At 37.1% G+C, this 16,095-nt stretch overlaps 2 protein-coding genes across 2 annotated transcripts; one reads left to right on the plus strand and one right to left on the minus strand.

Annotated features, from left to right (window-relative positions):
* Window positions 1–3,811: 3,811 nt before the first annotated feature.
* Window positions 3,812–11,437, minus strand: LOC140139928 (carbohydrate sulfotransferase 13-like). The gene is given in 3 exon segments (XM_072161708.1): window positions 3,812–4,961; window positions 4,963–5,521; window positions 10,402–11,437. Coding segments are annotated over 3 exon segments (1,155 nt in total). The 5' UTR covers window positions 10,613–11,437; the 3' UTR covers window positions 3,812–4,576.
* A 114-nt stretch (window positions 11,438–11,551) lies between these two features.
* LOC140139929 (carbohydrate sulfotransferase 10-like) lies at window positions 11,552–15,670 on the plus strand. The gene is made up of 2 exons (XM_072161709.1): window positions 11,552–12,106; window positions 14,648–15,670. Exons 1-2 carry the CDS (start codon window positions 11,878–11,880, stop codon window positions 15,589–15,591), a joined length of 1,173 nt encoding a protein of 390 aa, XP_072017810.1. The 5' UTR covers window positions 11,552–11,877; the 3' UTR covers window positions 15,592–15,670.
* The last annotated feature ends 425 nt before the right edge of the window (window positions 15,671–16,095 follow it).

Raw genomic sequence — 16,095 nt, forward strand, 5'->3', positions numbered from 1 at the left:
GCGTTGCTTTGCGATGCCGATATATCGATTACTTTTGCCGCAACTCAACGCAACTCGTCGCATTTCCAAGTTAAAATGTATTTAACTTTATTGCGATATCGCAATGCAGTAGATGCGGTGCGACAACACACCGCATCGCAAAGCAACGCATCGCAAATGCGGTGGTAGTATGAACGGACCTTATGACTTTGCTAAAGAGCACTTACAAATTGATATGTTGCAGTGGATCTGAAGATTAAACGTTCAAAACAGCTGAGACCACTCAGATATTGGGGCATATGGAATTATGGAAAGCTTCTGAAAACTAAGCATTGAACCATCACTGTCAATGAAATGAGAAGGTGGTTGGACGATGTATGAGGCAATTCGCAATGCATATATAGTTTAGTTAGACTCCAGGCCCGTACGCGGGGGGGGGGTGCGGCCGCACTCCACCCCAACATTTCAGAATTTGCGAGCGTAGCGAGCATAAAAATCATGTTTTTTACTGGGGTTTCGTCAAAAAAGGTCTAAATCTTGGAAAGAAAGTTCACTATTCACAAAATCGCCCCCCTTGGGAAAAAAGTCAACTTTTCCAAAACAACCCCCCCCCCCCCCCCCCAAAAAAATCCTGCGTACAGGCCTGACTGACTCAATCCAATCTTGGTTTTTCTGAATGTTTCTGAGTTTAATATCAAAAATTTGAAAAACTTCTGTATTTTATTTTATAAACTTTGTCATGAATAGATCAAGGCCTCGCACATAGCCCTTGAAATAAATTAACATCTCCTCTGTGACACTTCACGGTGCAAGCGGAAGGCAAATCTTAATACTAATTATAGAGAGTTTGTCCGTCTGTCCGCGCGCTATCGCGAACTCGCGGAGCTATCGCGTGCTCGGAGTATCAACGGGCGTGTGCGCGGAGTACCGACGGGCGCAGTGCGGGTATCGGTAAGCATTACAGTGTGCATGTGACTAATTTACAGGTAAGGTGCATCTCATCGGACCAGAACCAGGTAATTGATCACTAAGAGACGCAGGCCTATATCATAGTAGTTTAAAAGGTCAGGGCGGGTATATGGGTAACGGGTGTTCGGTAATTAGAGATAGGCCTATAATGAGAACCACCCAACCCGAGAACCGCGAAATCTAGTGTAAAATAATATCAAGACAAAGGTAAAAGTTATATTAACCCAGTAAACACAAAACGTTTTCGACATCATTCGCAAAAGGTTATAAAAGGTTGTCAGAAAACGTTTAAATGTCGGGTTATATAAAGGGTACATTAATGGTATAAAACGTTTTCATAACATTAAATAACATTTGTTGGTAATTTACTGCACAGCAAACACAAATGTTTTACAGAAAACATTTAAATGTCGGATTATACAAAGGGTATAAAAACGTTTTAATAACATTCCAAAAACGTTTTTGAAAACTTGGTACAAATCATTCTAAACAGAATGTTATTTTGGGGTTGAAAAAATATTTTGCAAAAAATGTTTGCCCAAAATATTTACAATAACGTTTTTAAAATGTTTTCACGACCTTTATATAACCCGACATTTAAATGTTATTAAAACATTTGAATAACATTTCTGTGTTTGCTGCGTGCAAATATTTGAACATAATGTTATTTAAGGGGTATAATCCACGCGTCTAGTACGCACTCGTTTCTAACTGAAATTTCTGTGAAATCTTGTCCGCGCAGTTCTTGCCGCCACGCGCGCGTCAAACTAAAAATTGCGTGGAGTGTGCGCCAGGCGCTGGTAAGAAGTTCAGCTACGCGAGAGTACCGTGTTTTCATCGCCATTTACCAATGAGTTTTGTAACAGAAAGAAAGATAAACAAAGAATAAAAGAAGGAAAGAAACAACTAAAGCAATAAATAAAGAAAGAAAAAGTTCAGGAGTGAAAGAAAGAAAAAAGGAAAGAATGAAAGAATGAAAGAAAGAAAGAGTGAAATAACAAAAAAATTAAGAATAAAGGAAACTGAAAAAATTAATGTTATCAATCAAATAAATAACAGATCACAGAAAGAAATAAGAAAGAATAAAAAGAAGAAAGGAAACGAAAACAAAACAAAGACAGAAGAAGGAAAGGTAAGAAAGAAGGAAGACAGAATTAAATAATGAGGGAAAAGAAAGATAAAATAATAACCAAGATAACAAAATATATAGATCTAGGCCTAATTAGACTAGGGCGAACCCATTTCAGAAATCCAAAAATGTATTATTTCATGGAAAAGAAAATTAAATGGTATTGACGTTACACATCTCTCATTTGTTTACCTATAAAGTGTAACTTCGTAATGTAATGTAACACAATTTAACTCAATTTTGGTAAAGGTTGGGCAAGAGCAAATCAATAATACGTAAAAATAATATAGGCTATAGGTTTATCATGTTTATATATTACTTAGACATACTGTCCATTTAAACAGGCACAGTAGGCCTACGAAAAAATATAAAAGGGGTGATATCAAACGGCCTTTTTTATTTGTCTTATTAACTAGTATTATATAACTTATTTATTATAAAGTAGTTTCCTACTGATTATTAATATAATGAAATTATTTCAATACTATTTTAAGGTAAAATTCTGTAATTTGAGATATATATCACATGAAGTCAATTTTATTTTTTCAATAAAATGTGTATTTTCCACAGAATTAAAACCTAATTCTGTGGTATTTTCACATCTGACTTACTTCGCGTGCAACTGACTTTATAACTTAATAAATAAAACGAGAATCATAAGTAGATCGAACCAAACTGTCCCAGCAAACACAAAAAAATGTTAAAACGTTTTAAACATTTGGGTTTTCAAAGTGTTATTGTAAAAAATATGTTTTGCAAATAGTTTTTGCCAAATATTTTGTCAACACTGAAATAACATGTTAGAATGTTTGCAGTGTAACGTTTTTGAGTGTTTTGAAAACGTTTTATACCATTTATAGCCCTTTAAATGTCCCGACATTTAAACGTTTGCAACCTTTTCTAACCTTTGCGAATGATGTCGAAAATATTTTGTGTTCGCTGGGTACATGCCTAAAATGAGATGATGTTTGAGTAATATTAATATCATTCTAAACATGATAAATAACGGGATCCGCTAATATTTAAGTTAATAATTAAAGGCCTATTCAGTGATAGCCTGCAAAAAATTAACATTGTTTATAAATTGCATAGGAGTGAAGGATAAGTTATTAAAGTTGTCAAAGGTATAGGCCTACAAATATTTTTGCTATTATGCAAAACAACGAGAAAAAACGGCAGTATTGACCAAGTTCAAATTCAATCCAATTTGAAATTACAGATTCATGTAAAATATCTCATTTTGTTTGTTGGCTTAACCACTTTTGGTTTTCGATTTTTGAAAAACTTCATATTGAGTGAAACTATATAACTTAATGGATACTTCGGATGGAATCAAGAGGGTTAATAAAACCGAAGACGATCACCCACTGTCATGTTGCTGGTGTTTGCGATATCACCTGCATACGCGGACAATTTAGCGCGTATGAGCTGCGACAAGTTTTTGCGAGTGACGCGCTATGATATCGCACTGGTATTTTGAACCAAAAAACATGCCATTTCTGCTCAAATTGTGAAAAAAGTAACTCGGTGACCCCCATTTTTTATTAGCTTTAATGAAACATCCTATCAGTGCGCATATTATATCAAAAAATCAGCAAAATTGTTGGGGTAGATTTTTGTTATAATCGAAAATATGTCTAATTTTCCATTTTTCCATAGACGCCTGTACTAATTTTTCCCAAAAACAGCCTTTTTAAAATGGTTATTTCTCAAAAACGAGCTAGGTGACCCCTCTTTTTTATTTTAGATATTCAAAGTATATCGATGAAAGTTAATTGGTACGAAGTTTAAGAAAAATTGTTGGACGGGATCTTGTATGGACTATACCCCTTAAGTGTTGACAAAGTATTTGGCCAAAAATGTTTGCAAAAATAGTTTACAATGACATTTCGAAAACATGTTAAAAATATTGCTGTAGTGTGTTTTCATACAAAACGTTTTAAAACGATTTCATGGCCTTTATATAACCCGACATTTTAATGTTATTAAAACGTTTTTACCTAAACCAAAACCCAAAATATAACTTATTTAAAATGTTTTAAAAACGTTTTTGTGTTTGCTGGGAAGTCATTGGCCATGATGGCGACTCTGAGTTACAATATCTTGGCCACCATAGCCGTCTGGTATTAGGGACCGTTCACAAACACTTCTTAGGGGGGGGGCTTGATGCAAAAAGGGGGCCCTTAAAAGTTTTGACCCTCCTAAGGAAGGGCCCTGAAAAAAATTACCACAAATTTTCCTGGGAAAATTGAGTTTATATGCTTTTCTATGGGGTTGACCCTTTTTCATGTCAAAAAGGGGGCCCTGAAATTTTTGAGATGTGAAAAAGGGGGGGGGGGGCGAAAAGTTTTGCGATGATATTTTTTGGCATCAGCCCCCCCCCATAAGTGTTTGTGAATGGTCCCTTATCTTATTATCTTAGATTAATCCGTATGCCCAAGCATGCAAAATGGTTAGTTTTAAGAACAAAATTAAGACTTTCAATATCCTCAGTATGGATTAAACTTTGTTTTTGTTCCGTGATAGTTCCCTTAAAGCATCCTTTCGATCATCATCTTCACTCTTAAATCCCGTTATCGATGTAGGTCGTTGATATCCAAACAGCGCCATACCCTTCTCAAACCGTTTCTCAAACTGCAAAACATCTTCCTCAGTCACTTCCTCATACGCCTTTTGAACCTTACCCGCACTTGAGCTATTAGTCGCGTGATGTGGTTTAGCCTGCACTATACTAGTCAGATTCGTAGCACCAATATGCGATAAAATAAATTTTGAATCTTCGGTAATTGTATCTAATTTCCCGATGAAATCGTACTGGATGGAACACGGGCTGCATAATCGGTACATCTCACGCCAATGTGGGTTATCCAACTTATTGTCAGGAATCAGGATCACCAACATATCTGATAAATTCCTGAAACGAAACTTTAGATGCGTCTTTCATCAAATGTATTCTTTTCTTTACATTTCCAGTGGCGTTTGCATATTTCTTTGTCAAATACTTGACATTATTTCTATGTATTATCGGACCAAATTTACGCTGTACTGGTAAAGTAAAGGAACTTTCTTTCACGAATTTTTCGATATAAGCAGAGAGCAACCTTTCATGTGGGTTTCTGACGATTATAAACTTGGTGTAATCTCGAAGTCGCCTTTCAACCTCCTCGTCCGAAAATGTTTTCAAACTTGGAATAAAAGTTTTATGTGGGTGTGCACCATTTTTACCATTTAATAACAGCATTGCACTCTTCCAGTTGCTACAGGCAACTTTTGGGATGTAACAATATAATACGTTGTATGCATCGGATACTAGAATGTAACTCAGAATATCCTTCATGATTCTTTGAGGAGTATAATGTTCGCATGCGTTTTCGACAGTCCTTCGTCTCCTCTGTTGTTCTTGGAGCCACTCACATTCATCTGCACAAGGTGACTCGTCAATATCTGAATGAATTGATAAAGAAAAATGCAAACATAAAAATACTTACTGTCATTTGCTGCGTAATCACCCCCAAATGAATGTCAGAAACACATATCCAGGCAAAACAGTCCTACGATACCCACAGCCCAATCCTTATTCATTTTTTTAATTTTTAATTTAATTTGATCCGCATAACGGGAAACAGTATAACGTACGTCTTTTTATGCAATCAAATTTTGGAATTTCAAAAGAAGAAAAAATATGTACTAAAAACCCTGCATTTTAGTACATTGTTGTGACAGTTCATTTGCATAATTGAATATTGATCATTGTGCCTATGATTTATTTGTTTTTTATGTCGAGCATATCCAGGCATTAACAGCTGAAATCTAGGAGATAAACCTGATGAAACTTCGGACAGACACAAGTGTCCTGGTGAACGAAGGGGATCGCCGTAGACAGCTGGTCGGGGCAATTTTTACAGGACAGTCAAGTGTAGCCAACTTTCGAGCTTATTACCCTTATCGGAACCGACTGTAACGGGGTCTTTTACAGCTTTTTACCATGGGTCATCTGCCCCGCCTTTACCAGATGAGCCACGGATAAGATTTTTGTTGGGTCCTGCGGGGAATTGAACCCGGGACCTCTCGCACCAAAGGCAAAGACCTTAACCAGTGTGCCACGCTGCCTAAGCCATGATACCCGTTCATCAAGTGAATGTGGTATTAAGCGTGCGTCAATTATTGAACGCCGGTGGGTGAGGTATTGTCCGTGCTTTGATAAATAAACTGCTCCAAAAAAGAAACTTACCAGGTAAGAAATTTGTCTGTCAAATTCAAACGACAAATTGTGTTACACTAAATGGGATATGAGTGGAAGCAGTGTTAATTGACGCGAATTTTTACACCTCATTTGTTGCAAACGGATGAGTATTTTTGAAGTTTAACTTATTTAACCGAACCTATCCACTGGAATGAAAGTTGCACTCATACCACTTGAGATGGTTGGCAGTATACAGGTGTAATCAGTGCTCTCCTCTTCTTCTTTGCATGACTAACTTTCCTATTGCTTCTTGTGAGGATGAAGAATGATCAAAGTTCAATGACAATTGTGTGAATTCATTGGGGCGGACCTGCAACTTTCAAATTTGATAGTAGGCTTGTTCAAATGAGCATAACTTCAAAAGTTTTGATCTGTTTGCGACAAATGAGGTGTCAAACTCCGCGTAAATGTACACCGCTTCCACTCATATGCTATTCAGTATAATACGATTTGTCGTTTGAACTTGACAGACGAATTTCTTACCTGGTAAGTTACTTTTTGGGACCAGTTTACTTCACTCCTTGTTGACTCTCCAATTGTTACCGATGTAGGTACGGACGTAACCAGGCTCGTCTCCTGATGTTTAGTTTAGATTGGTCAACATGATGGCGAATATATTGTCATCATGTCTTGCACGTGATTTATATTCAATTATACTTTTTATGCTGAAATGTGAGTCTGGTAAGACTTATTAAAATATCCATTTAATAGTTTGATCCGTTTGTCTGATGATGTAAATTCACAATAAATCTCTTAAATTATATAATTAAATTTTATTTCATCTGGTTCATTTCGTGTAGACATTCCCTTTCCCGTTCATTATCCCTCCTCCTTTGGGACTCCAAATCCGGTACCTCGCTCTGCTTTTCCCTTTGGTTAATCCCCCAATTTAGCTTCATAATACGCTGGCGAAGTTACGTAATTAATCGGAATAACTACCATAGCAATAGGTGAAAACAATTTTGAACATATAATGCAGAGGTGCCGCGTGAACGTATCAGTGCAGCGCGGTATACTCAAAAATAGTTTTCACCTATTGCTATGGTAGTTAATCCGATTATTACGTAACTTCGCCAGCGTATAACATGGTCAAAATGTATTGTTTCTCTGGAGTCGCGTCGTCGGCAAGTGAAGGAATGTTTTCATCCTTGACCACCAGGATTTGAACCTCATACTGTAAATGTTATAGAACGTGACACATTGAAAAATACTGTGATACAGTAAGTAAAAAGTTTATTCCATGTATTTAGGCTTATCAAAGTAGGCCTATAGAACAAACTTAAGAATTATTGGATTGAGCGACGTGTCATCTGGCAAAGTAGAATGTTTTTATTTTAAACTAGAGCGGTTCTCGGGTTGCGCGGTTTTCGGCATACGCGGTTGGTGTGTAAGGTTGTTTGGTGATGGTATGGTAGTGGTTGTGTTTAGATGTGAGTTTCTTTTCAGAACCCTGTATGGGCGAAGCCTGGATGGTGGATGGGGAGTGGGGGGTGATTAAAGAAGGAAATAATATGGAAATGTAATAGGCCGCACGGCTGTGTAATGTTTATGTTTTACAAGATGCCCAGAGCACGGGTTGGGATATGGGATATCCCCTCGTGGTGTCGAGTTCACAACAGGTGTTGGTATTGCTTTACCAAAACAACCCGAGCCGTGTGGTGGAAGTTCAGTTTGTATGTAAAGACAGTTTCCTAGCAATATTGACTGTAACCACCAAGTTTCATGCCCATACGACAGATGTTAGTCATTTGACCTCAGATGACCCCTAAGTGACCTTGGATTACCCCCAAAATGACCTTCCAAACATTTGACTCTTAATGTTGACTGTACTCACCAAATTTCATGCTGTTATGTCAGTTTTTAGTAATTAGACATCAGATGACCCCTGGGTGACCTCGGATGACACCGAAACGACCTTCCAATAATTTGAATCTAAATGTTGACTATACCCACCAAGTTTCGAGCCCATATAACAGTTTTTAGTAATTTGACCTCAAATGCCCCTGGGTGACCTCGGATGACCCCGAAATGACCTTCCAAAAATTTTACTCTAAGTGTCGACTATACCCACCAAGTTTCGTGCCATTATGACAGTTTTTTAGTCATTTGACCTCAGATGAACCCTGGGTGACCTTGGATGACCCCAAAATCTATTCAGCTCTACAAATACAACTGACCAAGTTTAGGCGATACACCATGTTGTTAAAACCCCTGTAGACCCTATACTCGGCATCATCGCACATGTTGACTGCCAAACTTCATCACAACATAAACTTCGAAAACGATCCATTCATACTGTCCCATTTATTGATACCTTCTGTTTGTATCAATTGCCAGTGAGCAAAATACACATGCTCTGTTCACTATACACAGCAAGGTATAGGTAGCTATGTGCACGATATTACAACCTCTACCTTGCTGCATTTGATTTGCAGTTCTGACATCTGGCCTGCGCCGGTTTAACAACCAGGTCAGACCTTTGGAGCGGGGCTAGACAGGGATGAAAGAATGCTGTGTCGTCATAAATTAAATAAACTTTATTACTTTTGGTAAACAAGGGTTGTCTGAGAAGAAAAAATGTGGAAAGGTGAAAAGCAAAATGCAAAAAAAAGAGAAGAAAAACAGAAGGGGAGAAACGGGAGGAAATTATGATTTCCTTTCTCCATGCTCAAAATTAAATGTTGAGATTAAAGTTTTCATTTTTTTTTTTTTTTTTTGTGCAGAGTGATTGCGTATTAAAACAAACGTTAACAAACAAAAACAAAATTCCCTGAATTGTTATGCCAAAATAAAAAAATTTAATCTTGTAAATTTTTGGCTCTATGTAAAGTTTGGAAGGATTTTTGTTTCTCAAAAAAGAAAAAAAATCTGGGGTCATAATGAGTCAAAAGATGTGTTTTATACAGTAAATGAAGTAAAAATTATGATGCGCAGTGATTATGCCACGTTATTAAATTTCTAATCTTAATATTTCGTCTTTTTGTCAAAATTCAAAAAGTATTTAGTTTTGTTTAGTTGTGGCGTTAAAATACCCAAACAATTAAGTTCCTGACGAAACAGTGCTTTCAGGGACACCCTGTATATAGCATGTTTGTACTACAGTATCGATTTTATTGAAGGTCACTGGTAAATAAACACTTGATAGTCTGTGCCTCGGGCCAGACTGTATGTGGCTATCACGATGTTTGTTCGCCCGGGATCGCCCGACACAAATTGGCTGTGTAGGAGACTAGGTCTGTGCAAACAAATTAACGACTTTATAGCGGGCGCGAGTGTTTCCAAAAAGCAACACAAAAGCAAACAAAAAATACACCCATTGCCCGCTATTTACCGTACGAAATGAACGACTCTAATCATGTACCGCACGAAATGAACGACTCTAATCAGCTGCGGCAATTCCCCAATGGTGGATAGGCCTATACTATACACGTATTCTTATTCGTGCATTTGACGGACTTGGGTGTTTTTGTTTTTGTTAAATATCTCCTCTCCTGAACACATATTATTATAGAAAATCTATCTACTTCTTCATTCGATTACATACTATATACCCTGCAACTTTCAATATATACAGTGGCTAGATAAACCCTTAAACGTGCGAACAAATATTGCAAAACAAAATTAAAGTATGGCTCTCCGCCTATGGCTCCGCCCATACAACAATTTAAAGCCGGGGCTGTATTGACATGGGGGTAGTTATTTAATATTATGAGAGAATGATTTCACTTGAAGAAAACAAGAGTACGATACAGGAAACAGGAGATGTAAAAAAAGAAATATAGCAGTTAGAAGGAGGAAGGGATAAAGATGCAAATAAATATTGCATTGAGAAGCTGGAAGCTATAAAAACATCCAAGTTGATCAATACAAAACTCGACCGCCGGTTGACCGCCGGCTCCGGGTGGCTCCCAGCGGACGGGTTTTTGATTTGATCCCTTCTTTAGAGTTAAACCCGACAATAATCAGTAAATCTAGCATCTCCACCACCACCACCACCACAACAACAACAACGACTAATTCAAACTAGCCTAAATGTGCGTCGAAGACAATAATAACAGTGTAGTTTGTAAATACAACTCACATGAATTGGTTGAGTTTATTGTTTTACTTTTCTTAACTGACGATACACGATGACCGGTATATTCATCCGTTCCAGCTACTCCTCCTTCGACGGAGGCAAATACAAAGCTCAGGTCGGGTGCAAATTGAACGGATAAGAGTCGAAGTCCAACAGACAAGATAAACAGGATGATAGCGAGAAACAGAGGAAAACAACGGTAGCCTAATTTCATGGTGGAACCTGTCTTTAGATAAAGGCTTTATTATATTAGTATGTTGCGGTAGCTCACTTCATGATCTGGTAGCTGCTTCAGATTTTGTTCCAGGATTTGGTGACTGGACAGTCCATTTTGCAAAACAATCCCAATCCGAGTTGAGGGCAAGCGTTGAAGATGGTTTTTTAATCATGCGGTTATATCGGGGAGCATGCATCACATTTTGATCCAGGAATTGGTGTAGAGGCATGCGCCCAGTTTGCAAAAACAAAATCCGAGATGAGGACGTACGCTGAAGAGCTTTTTTCCAATCCAGCCGGTGCAGCATGCATGGATGCCACAGTCCAGTGCAAGTTCTTCCGAGGCTAAAAATAAGGTCCTCGTAAACCTGAGACTATTATACCTGTCGTAAACTATTGCTGATCAAGTAATTATAACAAAATTATAGTATTGCCAGTAAAAACCTGCAGTTACACATGCCTTTACCGCAGCATGCAACTATGCACAATTCTGCACTTTTAGCGCAAGTCTTTACATGAGCCTGGCGCAAATTTGATATTGAATATTGACTACGTATTGTTATCCATCCATGCATTTCATTTGGATTGAACTTGTTTATTATATCTTGCCCATGAAGTTCAGGAGTGCGTTAAGTGTTCAATGACAAAGTATACGGCCGCGTTTTAATATTATTAATACATTTATGCAGAGTGTGCAGTGTGTCAAATTCACTAAGTCAGAGAATGTATGAATACTTTAGCAAGCAGCCTGTACGATACGCGCTCGTCCTGTCTGAGTGATTATTTCTTTTGTTATTAGAGGCCGGTCGAGTGCAGATCCGTCGGAACACGCTTTTCAATACGGAATAAATGCTAACCAACCTCATTGTGACATCATGATCATCCAAGCAGCAAAGTTTATTTCCCATTGAAAAAGCGTTATCCGACGGATCTGCAGTCAACCATTCTGTTAACCTTAACCTTTGCAATGACAATAGGCCTACTACAATAATATATCGTGGTTCATTGATCACCGTTTAACCGATAGTAACTCGTGTGAATCAGTGAAAAGAAAATAGTCTCAACTAGTGCTACAGCATTTAACACTGGACTTGTGCCGCCATACTCTACCCGCATTATCTTCAGCATCATTGTCAGTCTCTTAGCTTCTTATCTTTTGCAAAATGGACTCAACGCAAACGCCGTTCACTGATTCCTGCAAGAAAATGTGAAGCAGCTGCCTGGTCTTTTAACCAAGACAGTTTATTGGAAATTGCATTCACCATGAAATTAGGCTGCCGTAGTGTTATTCTGATTGTTGCTGTCATCCTGTTTGTCTTGGCGGTTGGACTTGGACTTCGTTTACCCGTTCAACTTGTACCCGACTTGAGCTTTGTATTTGCCACTGTCGGTACTCAACTCGAAGAACATGAAGAAGGAAGAGTACCTCAAATGGATGAATACACCGGTCATAGGCCATTGTCAGTAGAGAAATATACAACAACCAATTCACGTAAGTTGTATTCACAAATTAAAGGCCCATTCAGCCTGATTTGCTCATCTGGTCGATCGTAAAAATCATCAAAATTCAGATTTTGGTACCTTTGTCTTTGTCATAAATATGTAAACATAGCTTGCTAGTGGTTTATCCGAAAGCCGTGTATTTAAGACAAAAATAAGGAATTTACATGAATCTGTAAATTATTTAGATACTGACAGTATCTAAATTAGCTTTCGAATGGGGCTTCAACTTTGTTAATACTGCTGTTTTCTTTGTTTTTGCCAAATTGTTCATTTCAAAAATACCAAATGACAATTTGAATGACTTATCCTTCACTTTTAAGCAATTTATAAACAATTTTAATTTTTTTCACTTTCGCTGAGATCACTGAATGGGTCTTTAATCTGTTAATATTTTAAATATTATCATCGATGTAATTTGGTGTTGTGGTTATTGTTGTAGTGGTGGTGATGCTAGCAATTATTGTCGCCTTTAAAACTGCTTTTAGTAAGATATTTTTATGTTTGAAGAACAAATTATTATATATTTTTGAAATTTACTTTTTAAATAAAAACACATTTGGGTTAATAATAACAATGAAAAAAAAAGAAAAGAGAAGATTTTTCAAAAGGGATGTCATAATAACCAAATGTGTTTTTGTTAAAAGAAATTTCAAAAATATGTGTTACATGTACATAAAATTTTTCCAGTATTTCCATTTTCCTCCCTCCACCACTTCTTCGTTCTTTTCTATCCTCTGTATTACTTTTATTTTCTTAGTTTTCTCCTTCAAGTTTCTTTCTTATTAATCCTATCTTTGTATGCGACAGGCCACAGGGTTGTTTGATTTAAATCACTTGATTTTTTTAAAATACTGATTTAAATCAACTTTGTCCATTTTTTACCATTTTTGATAAATGTAAGTTAACTTCTTGCTTAAATTGACTGTTTTACTTCATTCTTAATGCTTCTACAACTTTTGGATACAATTAAAATACCTCTATGATGTCACTTGATCTATTGCTAAAATTCATCTTCAAGGTGCAGAATTCAACTGGTTTGTTCCCCATGATTTTACCAAATTGTGTCTTTGAAATCTTCACATATAAAACATGTTTTTATTTTTTGTAAATACCTGGTAGGATTGTGCATATAACTAGCATTCCACTGGTATTTTTTTGACTTTATCATGGTGTATATTAGTTCTTGGAATAAAAAAATAAAAAAATCGATTTAAATAAAAAAACAATCCGATTTAAATTGTTAAAAATCCGATTTTTCTTATTTAAAAAAAAATCAACAAAATCAACAACCCTGGTATGCGAACAAATCTAGTCATTTTAGTCTTCGTAATCTTTATCATTGTCAATCACCATCATCACCACCACTATCATCATCATCATCGTCATCACCATCATCGTCACAACCATTACCATCATCATCCTCTTTGTTAATATCATCACCATAACCACTATATCATCTTCATTATCGTCACCACTATTACCATCATCATCTTTGTCAATATCATCACCATCACCACCACCATCATCATCATCATCATCTTGGTCAATATCATCACCGTCACCACCACTATCATCATCGTCACCACCACTACCATCATCATCTTTGTCAATATCATCACCATCACCACTATATCATCACCATCATCGTCACCACTATTACCATCATCATCATCTTTGTCAATATCATCACCACGACCATCATCATCATCATCTTGGTCAATATCATCACCATCACCACTATATCATCACCATCATCGTCACCACTATTACCATCATCATCATCTTTGTCAATATCATCACCATCACCACCATCCATCATCATCATCATCATCTTGGTCAATATCATCACCATCACCACCACTATCATCATCGTCACCACCACTACCATCATCATATTTGTCAATATCATTACCATCACCACTATATCATCATCATCATCATCATCGTCACCACAATTACCATCATCATCTTTGGCAATATCATCACCATCACCACTATATCATCATCATCATCATCACCACTATTATCATCATCATCATCATCGTCACCACAATTACCATCATCATCTTTGTCAATATCATCACCATCACCACTATATCATCATCATCGTCGTCACAACCATTACCATCATCATCCTCTTTGTCAATATCATCACCATCACCACCACCATCATCATCATCTTCATCTTGGTCAATATCATCACCATCACCACCACCACCATCATCATCATCATCATCTTGGTCAATATCATCACCATCACCACCACTATTATCATCGTCACCACCACTACCATCATCATCTTTGTCAATATCATCCCCATCACCACTATATCATCATCATCGTCGTCACAACCATTACCATCATCATCATCTTTGTCAAGTATCATCACCATAACCAGGCCCCTATATATCATCGTCATCGTTGTCAGTACTATTACCATCATCTTCGTCAATATCATCACCATCACCACCACCACAACAACATCCATTATCATCATCACCATAATCATGTTTTTATTATTTTCATTCAGGTATTGACGAGTCAGCTTGTGCAGATGAATGTGAGTGGCTCCAAGAACAACAGCGGAGACGAAGCACAGTACAAAACGCATGCGGAAATTACATTCAACGGATCACGAAGGATGTTCTGAGTTATATTCTAGTATCCGATGCATACAAAGTTTTATATTGTGTAATCCCTAAGGTTGCCTGTAGCAACTGGAAGAGTGCAATGCTGTTATTAAATGGAAAACATGTTAAAGACCCTCATAGTGCATTTATTCCAAGTTTGAAAACATTTTCGGACGAGGAGGTTGAAAGGCGACTTCGAGATTACACTAAGTTTATGATCGTCAGAAACCCACATGAAAGGTTGCTCTCTGCTTATATCGAAAAATTCGTGAAAGAAAGTTCCTTTACTTTACCCATACAGCGTAAATTTGGTCCAATAATACGTAAAAATAAATTCAAATATTTGACAAAGAAATATGCTAACTCCACTGGAAATTCAAAGAAAAAAACACGTTTGATGAAAGACTCGTCTAAAGTTTCGTTTCAGGAATTTATCAGATACGTTGGTGATCCCGCCAATAAGTTGGATATCGCGGCGGAGCAACATTGGCGCGAGATGTACCGATTATGCAGCCCGTGTTCCATCCAGTATGATTTCATCGGGAAATTAGAAACAATTACCGAAGATTCAAACTACATTTTATCGCATATTGGTGCTACATATCTGACTAGTATAGTGCAGGCTAAACCACATCACGCGACTAATAGCTCAAGTGCGGGTAAGGTTCAAAAGGCGTATGAGCAAGTGACTGAGGAAGATGTTTTGCAGTTTGAGAAACGGTTTGAGAGGGATATGGCGCTGTTTGGATATCAACGACCTACATCGATAACGGGATTTAAGAGTGAAGATGACGATCGAAAGGATGCTTTAAGGGAACTATCACGGTACAAAAATAAAGTTTAACCCATACTGAGGATATTGTGCCCCCAGTTTATATATCCGTAAGATATATAAACGTGACTTGATCTCAAAATATGATTAATTCTTGAGCATTGTGTTTCTCGTTTGTTTGTTATGCTTTGTTTTGTTTTTACTTCTTTTGATGGTAACATTTCTTTGTTAAGGGGGTGACTTCCTCTGGCCTTACTGGCCTTCTGGTCATCCCCTCCATAATTCGTTTGTTTGATCTTGCCTTTGTTTTTTAAAATTTATACTTGTGTGATTTCATGTGAATTATGGGAAAATAAAATATCTTGTAAATCTTGTACTCAAGATAGAAGGTGAACCGCTAAGAATTTGAAAGTGGACCCATACCAATTTTCAAGAAATTTGGACCCATCCATTTACCAAATTTATACCCCCACCCACCCCAAATTTTGAAGAAATTTCAAGAAAATTGTGCTATTTTTGGGGAAAAAATAGGACCCATCCCTATACCAAAGTTGGTCTAGACAAAGGGGTGATTGG

Source organism: Amphiura filiformis, chromosome 18 (assembly GCF_039555335.1).
Source record: "Amphiura filiformis chromosome 18, Afil_fr2py, whole genome shotgun sequence".
In the NCBI taxonomy this organism is placed as follows: Eukaryota; Metazoa; Echinodermata; class Ophiuroidea; order Amphilepidida; family Amphiuridae; genus Amphiura; species Amphiura filiformis.

Bases quoted from the DNA above. Each gene is read 5' to 3' on its own strand.
- LOC140139929 (XM_072161709.1), top strand. From the start codon at position 11,878: ATGAAATTAGGCTGCCGTAGTGTTATTCTGATTGTTGCTGTCATCCTG. The intron at 12,107-14,647 runs GTAAGTTGTATT...ATTTTCATTCAG, and splicing joins ATATACAACAACCAATTCAC to GTATTGACGAGTCAGCTTGT.